Raw genomic sequence first — 16,349 nt, 5'->3', positions numbered from 1 at the left:
AGACTGTAACTTTTTTTTATGTCTTTGCCCAGTGCCCTTAACAATCCTATTCTCTAAAATAGGAGTGATATTGCAAATACCTACTTGCAGATATGATATGAGCAGCAGTAATCGTAACAGCTCTGAGCAACCTGGAGAGCTTTCTTTGGTGTATTGGCTGAACTTCTTCCCCGCCTTTGGGCCAGTAAGATGCCTCCGTGCATGCACTAGTAACTGTGGCTCTTCACAGCTTCCACATTATCCTTACATGCTTCTGTTTTGATCCTGTTCTCTTCTTATTATTTGGCTTTCATTCCTTATTTAAAATCATGCCCTGCCCTATAAATTTTGGTTTTGTATTAAGGACTTCTGGCACCCATGCTTGAGAGCCCTTAAACTTGTTTTTTTCTTTTTTGGCTGCATTGGGTCTCAGTTGAGGTATGTGAGATCCTTCTTTGTGGCTCCTGGGCTTCTCTACTTGTGGCCCATGGGCTTAGTTGCCCCACGGTGTGTGCTATCTTAGTTCCCTGACCAGGGATCAAACCCACATTCCCTGCACTGGACGGTGAACTCTTAACCACTGGACCACCAGGAAAGTCCCAAACTTGGCTTTTATTATTGCTCTTGGAGTTACCACCATGGAATACTCAGGAGCCATCTGCAGCCTGAGTTCTTTACTGCCTTGCGTGTGTGCTCAGTTGCTACAGTCATGTCTGACCCTTTGCGACTCTCTGGACTGGAGCCTGCCAGTTTCTTCTGTCCATGGGACTCTCCAGACAAGAATACTGGAGTGGGTTGCCATGCCCTCCTCCAGGGGATCTTCCTCACCCAGGGATCAAACCTGTGTCTCTTCTGTCTCCTGCATTGGCAGATGGATTCTTTACCTCTAGTGCCAGCTGGGAAGCCCTTTACTGCCTTAGGTGGGGTGGAAATTTGGATACCCATTACTTAGCCCAGTGCCTGGCCAATGAAATGTGTCTCCATTGATGTGGTTCCCTCCCCACTGGGTCTTACCCTTTGCCCTTCATTTGACTGATACTGCTATTGTCAGTTAAGCAGTCTTGGGAGTTCTATATCTTCCTTTGTGCGTGTGTCCCTGTGTACTCAGTCATGTCTGATTCTTTGCAACCTCATGGACTGTGGCCTGCCAGGCTCCTCTGTCCATGGGATTTGTTTAGGCAAGAATACTGGAGTGGGTTGCCATTTCCTCCTCCAGAAGATCTTCCTGACCCAGGGATTGAACTCACATCTCCTGCATTGGCAGGAGGATTCTTTACCACTGAGCCACCCGGGAAGCCCTTCCTTTAGCATCTGCTTGTGATATACTGGGGGCATTTCCATCTTTCCCTGTACCATTCTATTCACAATTCTCCCCAACTCTACTTGCCTGGGCTAATCTCTTGGATGTAATTTTTTAAAAAAATTGTGTCCTGTTTCCATAGTCTGTGAACGTGATGTCCTGTTTCTGGAAAATTAAGACTTACGATATATATGTATTTCCATCTCTCTTAATTCTCTCTCTAATATTCTGCCTAAGGGCTGCATCTTCTGCTTGATTCCCTGTCCCCAGAGGGCCCTTGAAGCTGTGGTTCCCCCTACTTGGAATGCTTTTTCTATAGCTCCCCTCCTGATTGAATTCTGCATATCTTTCATTTCTTAGCTCAAACGTCACCTTCTCTGGTCATGAATCTACCAATCACTCTGTTATATTATCTTTTAAAACTACTTTCATGGCACTTATGCTTCTCTGAAAGGATCTTGTTTCATTTTTCTCTTATTTATGGTGTGTAACTGAAGTTTAAACTTCACAAGTGCAGGGATCTTATCTTTCTTGCTCACTTTTCTAGTTCAATGCCCCTGAACAGTGGGTCTCAATTTTGCCCCCCAAGGGACAATTGGAAATGTCTAAAACATTTTTTTTGTTGTTGTTATGACTGGGGCAGGGGTGCTGGCATCTAGTGGGCAGAGGCCAGGGATGATATCACATACCCTTATGAGTCACAGGCCATCTCCCCTGTCCCCTGCAACAGGGAATTAACAGGCCCCAAAGATCAAGTGTTGAGATTAACATATCTTCCCTAGAACAATGTCTGACACATAGAGATTATTCAGTAGATACTTGTTGAGTACAGGAGTGAATAGTCTTCTCATTGTCTCAAAGGAGCTCACTGATTCTTATAGATGTACCATGGGTTTAGGAAATCTTCATCAACCTGTAAATTTACCTAGCCTACTTTCTAGTGGAAATCTTCATCAACCTGTAAATTTACCTAGCCTACTTTCTAGTTGGTTTTACTTGTGAAAGTTTCCAATCCACTGATTTCTGGTTGTCATTTGAGTTAAGTATCAGGAAGACTTTTCTAATAATTAGCTTGCTAGTAATTCCACTCTTGCTCTGGTAGTGTTTCCACAAGTGGCAATACCACACTTTGCTCTTATCAAAGTACATATTACTTAGTTAAATGATCAAAACAGCTCTCTGAAGGGTAGTAATTACTCCTTTTTCATATTTTATCAAAATATAAGATATAGTAATATACAAAAAGTTTACATAAACAGCTTGAACTGAAAAAAATTTATATTACGTTATATTATTTTCTGCTGTGCAGCAAGGTGAATCAGCCATAAGGATATATTTATCCCCCCCTTTTTTAAATTTCCTTCCCATTTGGTCACCACAGAGCACTGAGTAGCGTTCGCTGTGCTATACAGTGGGCTCCCATTAGTTATCTGTTTTATACATAACATCAGCAGTGTCTTTATGTCAACCCTAATCTCCCAATTCATTCCTCTCTCCCTTTCCCTGCTTAGTGTCCATACATTTGTTCTCTATGTCTGTGTCTCTTTATGCTTTGCAAATAGGTTCCTCTGTGTAATTTTCTAGATTTCACATATATGTGGAACGTGTTAGTATGTGTGTTAGTATATGATATTTGTTTTTTTCTTTCTGACTCACTTCACTCTGTATGACAGTCTCTAGGTCCATCCACATCTGTGCCGTCTGTCCAAATGGCACAATTTCATGCCTTTTTATGGCTGAGTAATACGGCATTGTATATACATGCCTCATCCTCTTTATCCATTCCTCTACTGATGGACATTTAGTTTGCTTCCATATCCTGACTATTGGAAATAGTGCTTCAATAAACATTGGGTGCATGTATCTTTTGGAATTATGGTTTACTCAGGTATATGCACAGGAGTGGGATTGCTGGGCCACGTGGCAGCTGTATTAAGAACCTCCATACCATTCTTCATAGTGGCTACGCCAAACCACATTCCCACCAACAGTGTAAGAGGATTCCCTCTTCTCCACATCCTCTCCAGCATTTATTGTTTATAGATATTTTAATGATGGCCATTCTGATCAGTGTGAGGTGGTAACTCATTATAGTTTTGATTTGTGTTTCTCTAATAATTAATGATGTTGAGCATCTTTTCATGTGTTTATTGTCCATCTGTATGTTTTCTTTGGAGAAATGTCTATTTAAATCTTCCAGTCATTATTGATTGTTGATTGGATTTTTTTTAATATTAAACAATGATTTTATGTTTTGGAGATTAATCCCTTGCTTCATTTGCAAATATTTTCTCCCATCCTGAGGATTTTCATTTGTCTTATTTATGGTTTCTTTTGTTGTGCAAAAGCTTTTAAGTTTGGTTGGGTCTCATTTGTTTATTTTTATTTTATGTATTCATTACTTTAGGTGGTGGGTGAAAAAAGATCTTGTGTGATTTATGTCAGAGAGTGTTCTGCCTATATTATCCTCTGAGTTTTATAGTGTCTGGCCTTACATTTAGGTCTTTAATCCATTTTGAGTTTATTCTTATGTATGGTGTTAGGGAGTATTCTAATTTCATTCTTGTACATGTAGATGAACTTTTACATATATATGTACATGTAACCACCACCCATCTCAAGAAGTAAAACATTTCTTTATTAATAACCATGTTGATAAGATCCATCCACATTTTTGCTTGTAGAGTAGTTTATTCTTTTTCATTGATGTTTAATTTTCCATTATATGAATATAACATGATTTATTTACTCAGCTAATGATGACTGGTATTTGGGATTTCCCCGCCTTCTTGAATTATTATGAATAAAGCCATTATGAGCTTTCTTGCATACATTTTCTTGAGTATTCACAAGAAATACTCTTGTGGGCCATAGGGCATATGTAACTTTAGTTTTCAAGCTGGTTTTAGAAAAGGCAGAGGAACCAGAGATCAAATTGCCAACATCCACTGGATCATCAAAAAAGCAAGAGAGTTCCAGAAAAACATCTATTTCTGCTTTATTGACTATGCCAAAATCTTTGACTGTGTGGATCACAATCAACTGTGGGAAATTCTGAAAGAGATGGGAATACCAGACCACCTGATCTGCCTCTTGAGAAATTTGTATGCAGGTCAGGAAGCAATAGTTAGAACTGGACATGGAACAACAGACTGGTTCCAAATAGGAAAAGGAGTTTGTCAAGGCTGTATATTGTCACCCTGTTTATTTAACTTATATGCAGAGTACATCATGAGAAATGCTGGACTGGAAGAAACACAAGCTGGAATCAAGATTGCCGGGAGAAATATCAATAACCTCAGATATGCAGATGACACCACCCTTATGGCAGAAAGTGAAGAGGAACTCAAAAGCCTCCTGATGAAGGTGAAAGTGGATAAAGCTCAACATTCAGAAAACGAAGATCATGGCATCCGGTCCCACCACTTCATGGGAAATAGATGGGGTAACAGTGGAAACAGTGTCAGACTTTATTTTTCTGGGCTCCAAAATCACTGTGGATGGTGACTGCAGCCATGAAATTAGAAGACGATTACTCCTTGGAAGGAAAGTTATGACCAACCTAGATAGCATATTCAAAAGCAGAGACACGACTTTGCCAACAAAGGTTCATCTAGTCAAGGCTATGGTTTTTCCTGTGGTCATGTATGGATGTGAGAGTTGGACTGTGAAGAAGGCTGAGTGCCGAAGAATTGATGCTTTTGAACTGTGGTGTTGGAGAAGACTCTTGAGAGTCCCTTGGACTGCAAGGAGATCCAACCAGTCCATTGTGAAGGAGATCAGCCCTGGGATTTCTTTGGAAGGAATGATGCTAAAGCTGAAACTCCAGTACTTTGGCAACCTCATGCGAAGAGTTGACTCATTGGCAAAGACTCTGATGCTGGGAGGGATTGGGGGCAGGAGGAGAAGGGGACGACAGAGGATGAGATGGCTGGATGGCATCCCTGACTCGATGGACATGAGTCTGAGTGAACTCCGGGAGTTGGTGTTGGACAGGGAGGCCTGGCGTGCTGCGATTCATGGGGTCACAAAGAGTCCGACATGACTGAGCAACTGATCTGATCTGATCTGATCTGAACTTTAGTTTTAAAAGATATTGTCAGTTTTCCAAAGTAACTGTGCCAATTAGGACTCTCCCTAGCAATGAATGAGAGCCTCAATTGAATCTCATCCCTGCCAACACTTGGAATTTTCAGTCTTTTAGCCATTTTGGTGCAGATATAGTATTCTCATTATTTTCTGATAACCAACAATGTTGGGGACCTTTTTGCTGCTTGTTTGCCAATTGGGTATCAGGTTTTTATCAAGTGCCTGCCTGCCGGTCTTCTGCCATTTTTTGTTGGGTTGTCAGTTATAAATAGGCATACCTTGTTTTATTGAACTTCATGTTATTGTAGGTTTATATCAACCCTGTGTCATAGAAGTCTGTTAGCTCTGTTTTCCCAACAGCAGCATTTGCTCACTTTGTGTCTCCTTGTCACATTTGGGTTATTCCCTCAATATTTCAGATGTTTTCATTATTATTATATTTGTAATGATGATCTGTGATCAGTGACCTTTGATGTCATTATTGCAATTGTTTTGGGTTGCCACAAACTGCACTCATAAGAGATGGTGAACACAATCAATTGTTAAAACGACAGCAAAGGATTCAGAATATTACATAAATTTAGTTGATAAAGAAGCAGCAGGGTTTGAATGGATTGACTTCAATTTTGGAAGAAGTTCTACTGTGGTTAAAATGCTATAAAACAGCCTTGCCTGCTACAGAGAAATCATTTGTTAAAGGAAGAGTCAATCCAAGTGGCAGAGCCTGACTCCCATTCTCTAACCCACTAACCCGCATCTGAGTGGAGACTACTCTGATGTGCATGATGGTGTGAGGGTGTGTTCTAACTTCATTGATTTGTATTCAACTATCAAATTTCCCAGTACCACTTACAGAAGAAGCTATTTTTTTCCCATTCTATATTCTTGCCTTCTTTGTTGAAGATTAATTGACTGAAGATATGTAGGTTTATTTCTGGGCTTTCTAGTCTGTTCCATTGATCCATATGTCTGTTTTTGTGCCAGTACCACACAGTTCTGATTACTGTAGCTTTGTAGTGTTTATCCGAAGCATGGGAGGGTTATGCCTCTTGCTTTGTTCTTTTTCTTGAGTATTGCTTTGGCTATTCTGGGTCTATTATGATTCCATAAAATAATTTTAAGATTATTTGTTCTAGTTTGGTGAAAAGTGTCATGAATAATTTGGTAGAGTTGTATTAAATCTGTAGATTGCTTTGGGTAATATGGGCAGTTTAACAATAATTAATATTTTTAATTAATCCAAGGGTATGAGATATCTTTCCATTTCTTTGAATCATCTTTAATTTCCTTTATTAATGTTTTATAGTTCTCAGCATATAAGTCTTTTACCTCTTTGGTCAGGTTTATTCCTAAGAATTTTTGTGTGTGTGTGTGTGTGTGTGGGGGGGTGATTTTAAAAGGTATTGTTTTTTCTTTTTTACATTCCCTTTCTGATATTTCATTGTTAGTGTAAAGAAATGTAACTGATTTCTCTGTATTAATCTTACATTCTGTTACCTTGCTGAATTCAGATATTAGTTCTAATTGTTTTTGTGTGGAGTCTTTAGGGTTTTCTATATATAGTATTTTGTCATCTGCTAACAATTTTACATCTTTCTTTCCAATTTGGATACCTTTTATTTGTTTTTCTTGTTGGATTGCTGTGTCTAGGACTTCCAATACTATATTGAATAGAAGTGGGGAAAATCGGAATTCTTTTTTATTCCAAATTTTAGCGGAAAGACTTTCAGCTTTTCACCATTGAGTATTATGTTGACTATGGCTTTGTCATAAATGACTTTTATTATGTTGAGATATGTTCCCTCTATAACCAGTGTGGTAAGAGTTTTTTTTTTTTTTAATATCATGAGTGGATGTTGAATTTTGTCAAGTGCATTTCCTGTGTCTATTGAGATAATCATGTTTTATCTTTCCTTGTATGAATGTGATGTATCACACTGATTGATTTATGTATGTTGAACCATCCTCATGACGCTGGAATGAAAGCAACTTGGTCATAGTGTATGATCCCTTTTTATGTAATGTTGGATTCAGTTTGCTAATATTTTATTAAGGATTTTTGCACCTATATTCATTAAAGATATTGGCCTGTAATTTTCTTTTGTTGTGTCTTTGTCTGGTTTTGGTATCACGATTATGGTGGCTTTGTAGAATAAATTTGGGACTGTTTCCTCCTCTTAAATTTTTTGGAATAGTTTGAGAAGGATAGGTAGAAATTCTTTTTGGTATGTTCGGTAGAATTCCTTAGTAAAGCTGTCCAGTCTTGGATTTTGTTTGCAGGGAGTTTTGTTAAATTATAGATTCTATTTCACTTGTAGTGATCAGTGTGTTTGAATGGTCTGTTTCTTCTTGACTCAGTTTTAGCTGGCTATATGTTTCTAGAAACTTGTTAATTTCTTCCAGGTTGTCCAACTTGCTTACATATAAACTATTCACTGTGTTCTCAGTTTTTTAAAAAATGTTTTTTTGTGGTTTCAGTGGTTAAAATGTCTTCTCTTACATTTCTTATTTTGTTTATTTGGGTCCTCTCTCTTTTCTTCTTGGTGAGCCTGGCTAGAGATTTGTTGATTTTGTTCACCTTTTCAAAAAATTAACTCTTGGACTTACTGATCTTTTCTTTTTTAAAATTTATTTATTTTAATTAGAGGCTAATTACTTTACAATATTATATTGGTTTTGCCATACGTCAACATGAATCCACCACAGGTGTACACGTGTTCCCCATCCTGAACCCCCCTCCCACCTCCCTCCCCATAACATCCCTCTGGGTCATCCCAGTGCACCAGCCCCAAGCATCCTGTATCCTGCATCGAACCTGGACTGGTGATTCATTTCACATATGATATTATACATGTTTCAATGCCATTCTCCCAAATCATCCCCCCCTCCCTCTCCCACAGAGTCCAAAAGACTGTTCTGTACATCTGTGTCTCTTTTGCCATCTCCCATACAGGGTTGTCATTACCATCTTTCTAAATTCCATATATATGCATTAGTATACTGTATTGGTGTTTTTCTTTATGGCTTACTTCACTCTGTATAATAGGCTCCAGTTTCATCTACCTCATTAGAACTGATTCAAATATATTCTTTTTAATGGCTGAGTAATACTCCATTCTGTATATGTACCACAGCTTTCTTATCCATTCATCTGCTGATGGACATCTAGGTTGCTTCCATGTCCTGGCTATTATAAACAGTGCTGCGATGAACTTTGGGGTACACGTGTCTCTTTCACTTCTGGTTTCCTCATTGTGTCTGCCCAGCAGTGGGATTGCTGGATCATATGGCAGTTCTATTTCCAGTTTTTAAAGGAATCTCCACACTGTTCTCCATAGTGGCTGTACTAGTTTGCATTCCCACCAACAGTGTAAGAGGGTTCCCTTTTCTCCACACCCTCTCCAGCATTTATTGCTTGTAGACTTTTGGATCACAGCCATTCTGACTGGCGTGAAATGGTCCCTCATTGTGGTTTTGATTTGCATTTCTCTGATAATGAGTGATGTTGAGCATTTTTTCATGTGTTTGTTAGCCATCTATATGTCTTCTTTGGAGAAATGTCTGTTTAGTTCTTTGGCCCATTTTTTGATTGGGTCATTTATTTTTCTGGAATTGAGCTGTAGGAGTTGCTTGTATATTTTTGAGATTAGTTGTTTGTCAGTTGCTTCATTTGCTATTATTTTCTCCCATTCTGAAGGCTGTCTTTTCACCTTGCTTATAGTTTCTTTTGTTGTGCAGAAGCTTTTAATTTTAATTAGATCCCATTTGTCTATTTTTGCCTTTATTTCCAATATTCTGGGAGGTGGGTCATAGAGGATCCTGCTGTGATTTATGTTGGAGACTGTTTTGCCTATGTTCTCCTCCAAGAGTTTTATAGTTTCTGGTCTTATGTTTAGATCTTTAATCCATTTTGAGTTTATTTTTGTGTATGGTGTTAGAAAGTGTTCTAGTTTCATTCTTTTACAAGTGGTTGACCAGTTTTCCCAGCACCACTTGTTAAAGAGATTGTCTTTTCTCCATTGTATGTTCTTGCCTCCTTTGTCAAAGATAAGGTGTCCATAGGTGCGTGGGTTTATCTCTGGGCTTTCTATTTTGTTCCATTGGTCTATATTTCTGTCCTTGTGCCAGTACCATACTGTCTTGATGACTGCGGCTTTGTAGTAGAGCCTGAAGTCATGCAGGTTGATGCCTCCAGTTCCATTCTTCTTTCTCAAGATTGCTTTGGCTATTCGAGGTTTTTTGTAGTTCCATACAAATTGTGAAATTATTTGTTCTAGCTCTGTGAAACATACCATTGGTAGCTTGATAGGGATTGCATTGAATCTATAGATTGCTCTGGGTAGTATACTCATTTTCACTATATTGATTCTACCGATCCATGAACATGGTATATTTCTCCATCTACTTGTGTCCTCTTTGATTTCTTTCCGGAGAAGGCAATGGCGCCCCACTCCAGTACTCTTGCCTGGAAAACCCCATGGATGAAGGAGCCTGGTAGGCTGCAGTCCATGGGATCGCTGAGGGTCGGACATGAATGAGCGACTTCACTTTTACTTTTCACTTTCATGCATTGGAGAAGGAAATGGCAACCCACTCCAGTGTTCTTGCCTGGAGAATCCCAGGGATGGGGGAGTCTGGTGTGCTGCCGTCTATGGGGTTGCACATAGTCGGACATGACTGAAGTGACTTAGCAGTTAGCAGGTGATTTCTTTCACCAGTGTTTTATAGTTTTCTATATATAGGTCTTTAGTTTCTTAGATATATTCCTAAGTATTTTATTCTTTTCATTGCAATGGTGAATGGAATTGTTTCCTTAATTTCTCTTTCTATTTTCTTATTATTAGTGTATAGGAATGCAAGGGATTTCTGTGTGTTGATTTTATATCCTGCAACTTTACTATATTCATTGATTAGCTCTAGTAATTTTCTGGTGGAGTCTTTAGGGTTTTCTATGTAGAGGATCATGTCATGTGCAAACAGTGAGAGTTTTACTTCTTCTTTTCCAATCTGGATTCCTTTTATTTCTTTTTCTGCTCTGATTTCTGTGGCCAAAACTTCCAAAACTATGTTGAATAGTAGTGGTGAAAGTGGGCACCCTTGTCTTGTTCCTGACTTTAGGGAAATGCTTTCCATTTTTCACCATTGAGGATAATGTTTGCTGTGGGTTTGTCATATATAGCTACTGATCTTTTCTATTGTTTTTTGATCTCTATTTTCTCTCTGATCTTCATTATTTTCTTCCGTATGCTGACTTTGGGTTTTGTTTGTTCTTCTTTTTCTAATTCTTTTAGGCTATAGGTAGCTTTTTTGAGATTTTTCTTATTTTTTTGAGGTGGGCCTATATTGCTATGAACTTCCCTCTTAGAACTGCTTTTGCTGCATCTCATAAGGTTATGTTTGTTAACTCATAAGGTTATGACATCATTATCTTTGATAACTCTAAAGGTTATCTCATGAGGTTATAATCTTTGTTGTAAAACATAATCTAAGACTATGTTTTCATTTTAATTTATCTACAGGCTTTTTCTGATTTCTTTTTTGATTTCATTGTTGACCCATTGGCTTTTTAGGAGCACGTTGTTTAGTCTCCATATGTTTGTTCTTTTCTCATTTTTCTTTCTGTGAAAAAAGAAACAGTTTTAATACTGTTGTAATCATAAAAGTTCTCAATTGAGTTAACTTTTCAGTTATTTTATGTTTTATTTCTACAATTTTCATTTTTGCTGTTGTTCAATCACTCAGTCACGCCCAACTCTTTGTAACCCCATGGACTGCTGCAAATCCAGGCTTCCCTGTCCTTCACCATCTCCCAAAGCTGCTCAAACTCATGTCCATTGAGTCAGTGATGCCATCCAACTATCTCATCCTCTGACGTCCCCTTCTCCTCCTGCCTTCAATACTTCCAAGCATCAGGGTTTTTTCTAATGAGTTGGCTCGTTTTCATTTGGCTCTCAGATCTTAGGGTTAGAACTAACAGAACCTAAAAAATTTCATTTTTTCAGGTAATTATTGCTGTACAATGAAGCACCTCCAATCTTATTAGTTTAAAACAACCACCACTTATTTAGTCAATGATTCCACTAGTTGGCAACTTGGGCAGAGGTCAACTGAGTTACTCTTTTCATTTCAGCTTGCACCATTTATGCAAATATGATGAGCTGCCAGATTGGCTGGTGATGGTGGATCCAAGACGGCCTTAGCTTGCCCCGTGTGAGCTCTCATCCCCCAGAAGGCTATCCGAGTCTTGTTTATATGTCAGCTAGACAGGTTTCAAGAGAACATGTAAAGGCACATTCCAAGAGGCATGTGCAATGCCCCTGTAGATTTAGGCTTAGAACTAACAGAACCTAATTTTTGCTGAATTCTCTTCAAAAGGCCAGCCTGGTTACAGAGATGGGAAAGGGAACTATCTCTTGATGATGGAAAGAGCTACAAAGTCACATTGCAGAGAGCATGGCCACTTTTGCTTTCTATCACACTTGTTCTTTGCTATAATTCTCAAGCATATTTTATTTCCTTAAACATGTTAAACAAAATTACTTTAAAGCTTATGATTGATAACATTATTATTTAAATGTCCCTTGGGCCTAGTTCTCTTGGTTTATGGACATGTTTCTTCTTCTTACGTCTGTTTATCCTTTATTTCATTTTGGACATTGTTGTATGAAAAATTTTAGAAACATGTAATGTGCTGGCTTTTGTTATTTTCCTACAGGAATAATTTATATTTGTCTCTAATAGGCAGCTAGATTAGAAATACTGGAGATTTTTTATAATGTTAATCCAATCCAGGGTTGAGATTATTCAAAATTTGGCTTTAATCTCTATGAGAGCTGGCCTATTCCTTATTCACCCTTACTTTTACTGTGTACCTCCTTGTGGTACCAACCCCAAATATGATGAATTTAGGTGTACCCACTTCCTATCAAGATGTTCCTGAACTCCATGTTCTTTTAGATCCTCGAGTTTACTGTAAACTCTGCTCAGCTTCTCAGCTTTTCAGCTGCTTTTTATGGACTCAGAAGATGCCTCTAAGGAGCAGGAGTCAAAAATGCTGGTCTCACTTCTCTGAATTTCCTTCCTACAGATCTTGGACCTATAACTTTATATGACTTTATTAGCTCTCTGATGCTGTTAACAACATATGTTTATACTTTGCCCATTTTTCTAGTTATTTTCAGTGGAAGCATTGGCTGCATGTCTTATCTAGTCTTCCATTAGTGGAACTAGAATTGCTTAGATGATTATTTATCTCAATGTTGACGTGTATGCTGCAGAATGAAAACATGTTCTATTTCCAGATCATAAATTCTCTGGCATCAAGAATCATATCTTATTCATGAAGAGGCTCTACCTTTTTAGGGGCCTGGGTACAGTAGGGATTCAGTAAAGGCTACATAATTGGTGAGTACAGTGCATGTCCTTTTTGTAGGTTTAGTAATTATTTTATTGTTCACCCTTGTTCTCAAGATCTTTAGATAGTGGCAGGATCTCAAGAGACAGTCACGGAGGTGTATAGCATAGTCTCTGCTTTTGGTCTGGTAATGAGCAGAGCCAGTTCAAGTCATAGGAATATGAATAGGATCTCCATGTGTTTTACTTTTAGGAGTGTCAAATCAGAGAATCATATTATATTCACCAAATAGTAATTATAAGTCTTTTAATTGTTTACTTAGTCTCTTGAGAAAATGCCAGTGTGAATGTATGGTTAGGAGTGAATGTTTATAATGCATGTGGACATCTAGAAATCTCTCTCCAATGCTCTATTCTCAATGTTCTCCATTTGAAAAAATATGTTTGTATAACTACCTCCATCTTCTGTTCTCTCCTGCAGATTCTCCCTGACCCTTTTCAACCCACTCAGACAGGCATCCACCTGTCCCTGCATCCACTGGGCCATGCTGCATAGCTTCCCTGACAAAAATGGCCACAGGAATTTCCACTTGTTTACGTTGATTGCAGTGGGGTGCTCTAGCATAGGCAATGACAAGCAGCTCTATGTCGCACTCCCATGGTCATTAGTCCCCTTCTTTGTCCTTTGGGAGGGATGTACTGGGATATGCTTTGGTAGTATAGTTTTATTTTTCTCTCTTGATTTGTTTTCTATGGAACAATCCTGTGGATAATTTCTGGTAACTAAAAATTTGACAAACCTTAATGAATAATGATCACAGTCCTAAAACGAACACTTTAAGTGCTAAAAGAAAGGATTATGAATCTAGTTCTAGTTCTATGGGAGGACAGATGATGGAGCTATGAGTTCAGCTTGAGCAGTTAACCTTACTGGGTCTGGTCATTTGAAACCATAATTGAAAAGACACATGTACACATATTCACTGCAGCACTGTTTACAATAGCTAGGACATGGGAGCAACATAGATGTCCATCAACAGATAAATGGGCAAAGAAGTTGTGGTGCATATATACAATGGAATATTACACAGCCATAAAAAAGAACACATCTGAGTCAATGCTAATGAACGTAGAGCCTATTTATACAGAGTTAAGTAGGCCAGAAAGAGAAAAACACATATTAACACATGTATGTGAAATCTAGAAAGATGAAACTGATGAACCTATTTGCAGAGCATTAATGGAGATGCAGATATAGAGAACAGACTTATGGACACAGTGGGGGAAGGAGCGGGAGATGAATGGAAAGAGTAACATTAAAACATGTATGTTACTGTATGTAAAATAGATTGTGGGAATTTGCTGTATGATGCAAGGAGCTCAACCCGGGTGCTCTATAACAACTTAGAGAGGTGAGATGGGGTGGGAGATGGGAGGGAGGTTCAAGGGGAAGGGGACATGTATGTATATCTATGACTGATACATGCTGATACATGGCAGAAACCAACACAGTACTGTAAAGCAATTATCCTCCAATTAAAACTGAAAATTAAAAATAAAAAGAATTCCCAGTAGTCACTGCTGGCCACTGTTGCTTACCTCAGCCCTACAGGGAAAGAGAGACTTCATATACGATATTTAAAACATACTGGTTAAGGATTTGTCCTCTAAAGCCAAGTTGACTGGATTTTGGATTCATCTTTCTCTGTGTAACTTGGTCCAATTACTTTTAAGTTCTTTCTAACTCAGTTTCCTCATCTCTAAAATGGGGCTAAGACCCTTTTTGAGTCATTGTAAAGTGAAAAAGTAAAAATATGTACAGTGTTTAAAATCTTCCTGTCCCATAATAAGCAGTCAAGAAATTGTCACTGTTGTTACTTGTTTGTGGGCTCTTCAGACGAGGGCACAGAGCGTGGGGTAGGGGAGGCAGATAAGGGAGATAGACTTTCAGGTTTTCTTAGACTCTGGGCTCTTCATATGCATTTCCATCCTCTTGGTTTAAGGGAGGTCACATCCAATAATCCACATTGCTCAGGCTTGATACCCTTTCTTCCAGCTCCAGCATAGGTTCTCTTTCCTGTAATTCCTAGGTTCTACTGATCATGTGGTTGGAATCTCAGGAGAGCCTGTCTGGTTACGCCCCCGCAGCTTACAAACAAATATATACTCTGTTAAATGGAAGATTCAACCATACTCAAATTCAAGTAATTGTTTTACATGGTCTTGGAGCAATTATTCTGGCCGGATCGAAGTAAGGAGAACTTTGGGTCAGAATCCAAACTGTTTCAACAAAAGCTTCAATTTTACAAGCAAAGACTTCACTCTTCTCATCGAGGCAGCTCAGCCACAGGACAGTGGCCTCTACATCCTGGAGGTCACCAGTCACGCTGGGAATGTTTGGAAACACCAGTTCAATGTTTCTATATTTGGTGAGTCCTCAGGACAGCTCATCTTGCCCCTGTAACTCTTGCAGGGCTTGTATTTCCAGCATCTTTCTGATCAGAATCTCTGCTTCTAGATCGTGTTGAGAAGCCCCATCTGGTGGAGAAGTGGAAGGTCCTGGATGGGGGCATTTGTCAAGTGACTCTGTCCTGCTCAGTCGCCAGAGGTGGTGATGTGAGCTATGCTTGGTATAAAGGGAGTAATTTGATCCAGATACCTGGGAACATCACAGAACTGGTGGAGAACATTGATGTCAATGCTTCACACGTATATACCTGCAATGTCAGCAATCCAGTCAGTTGGGCAAACCACAGCCTCCAACTAACTCAGGGCTGTCAGAGTGACCACCAAGGTAAGTGGAGCACTTTGGGCAATAAGAGGGGCTGAAGGTGTGGAGCCCCACAGCCAGGCTCATTGCAAAGGAGACTTGATATGAGATCCCCTGACTGGCTCCCACAGAGCTTTGCAGCCCTTCCCAAGGTAAGCCTTGACCTCTAGGCATACAGTCCCCGTAAAACCAGGGCTGTCTTGGTTGAGGAAGAATTTTATCCCCATAAAGAACTTCCTTCTGGGAGATGTGAATTTCTCCTTCATGTAGGGAATGCTTAGTTGTTTGATGAGTCACTGCCCTGATGTGGGTGCTGATCATTACATTCTTTTTCTGAGAGACTGATGGAGACCTCCTTCCTCCTCCTGAGTGATAACTCCCCCAAGCCATATAGTTTCCCAAGAGGTAACTATGCTCTGCACTGTACTCTGGGTCACGTGGTCATCAGGATCATCTTGGGGGTACTTAGAAGAGTTCGTGTTTTTTCTTTTTTTGCTTATGCTCATTCTAAGAGTTATCCTGAGTTAAGTTTTTTTTTTTTCTTTTTTTTCTGAGTTAAGTTTACACCACTTTTCATTATATAAACAAAGACTTAATGTGCCATTAGCATAGGTATCAGCATAGGGGACACAGGAAAAAACCTGCTGTCCCCATCCTCAAGGAACTTCTACCCAAATACAGCAACAAACTAAACATTCGTGAGCAAAAAAGAAACAAGCTGAAGGAATATGGCGTGACAAGGACACTGGAGTTTTGTTCATGCCAACCATGGCTTCATCATTCACTAGCTCTCTGATCTCAAGCTGATTCATTACATCTCTGCACCTCAGTTTTTCTTTTGAGTAAACTAGGGATGAT

The 16,349-nt window shown here is 39.1% G+C and overlaps 1 protein-coding gene across 2 annotated transcripts in view; it reads left to right on the top strand.

Annotated features, from left to right (window-relative positions):
* CD244 (CD244 molecule) overlaps positions 1–16,349 on the top strand; it is a 37,108-nt gene that overhangs the window by 11,715 nt on the left and 9,044 nt on the right. For both annotated transcript variants that reach the window (XM_070366152.1, XM_070366154.1), the window contains exons 2-3: positions 14,812–15,150; positions 15,240–15,515. In XM_070366152.1, the coding sequence (XP_070222253.1) occupies positions 14,812–15,150; positions 15,240–15,515 (615 nt within the window). The remainder of the gene's footprint in view (positions 1–14,811; positions 15,151–15,239; positions 15,516–16,349) is intronic.

Source organism: Bos mutus, chromosome 3 (genome assembly GCF_027580195.1).
Source record: "Bos mutus isolate GX-2022 chromosome 3, NWIPB_WYAK_1.1, whole genome shotgun sequence".
Lineage (NCBI taxonomy): Eukaryota > Metazoa > Chordata > Mammalia > Artiodactyla > Bovidae > Bos > Bos mutus.
This window is presented reverse-complemented; position numbering and strand designations above follow the sequence as displayed.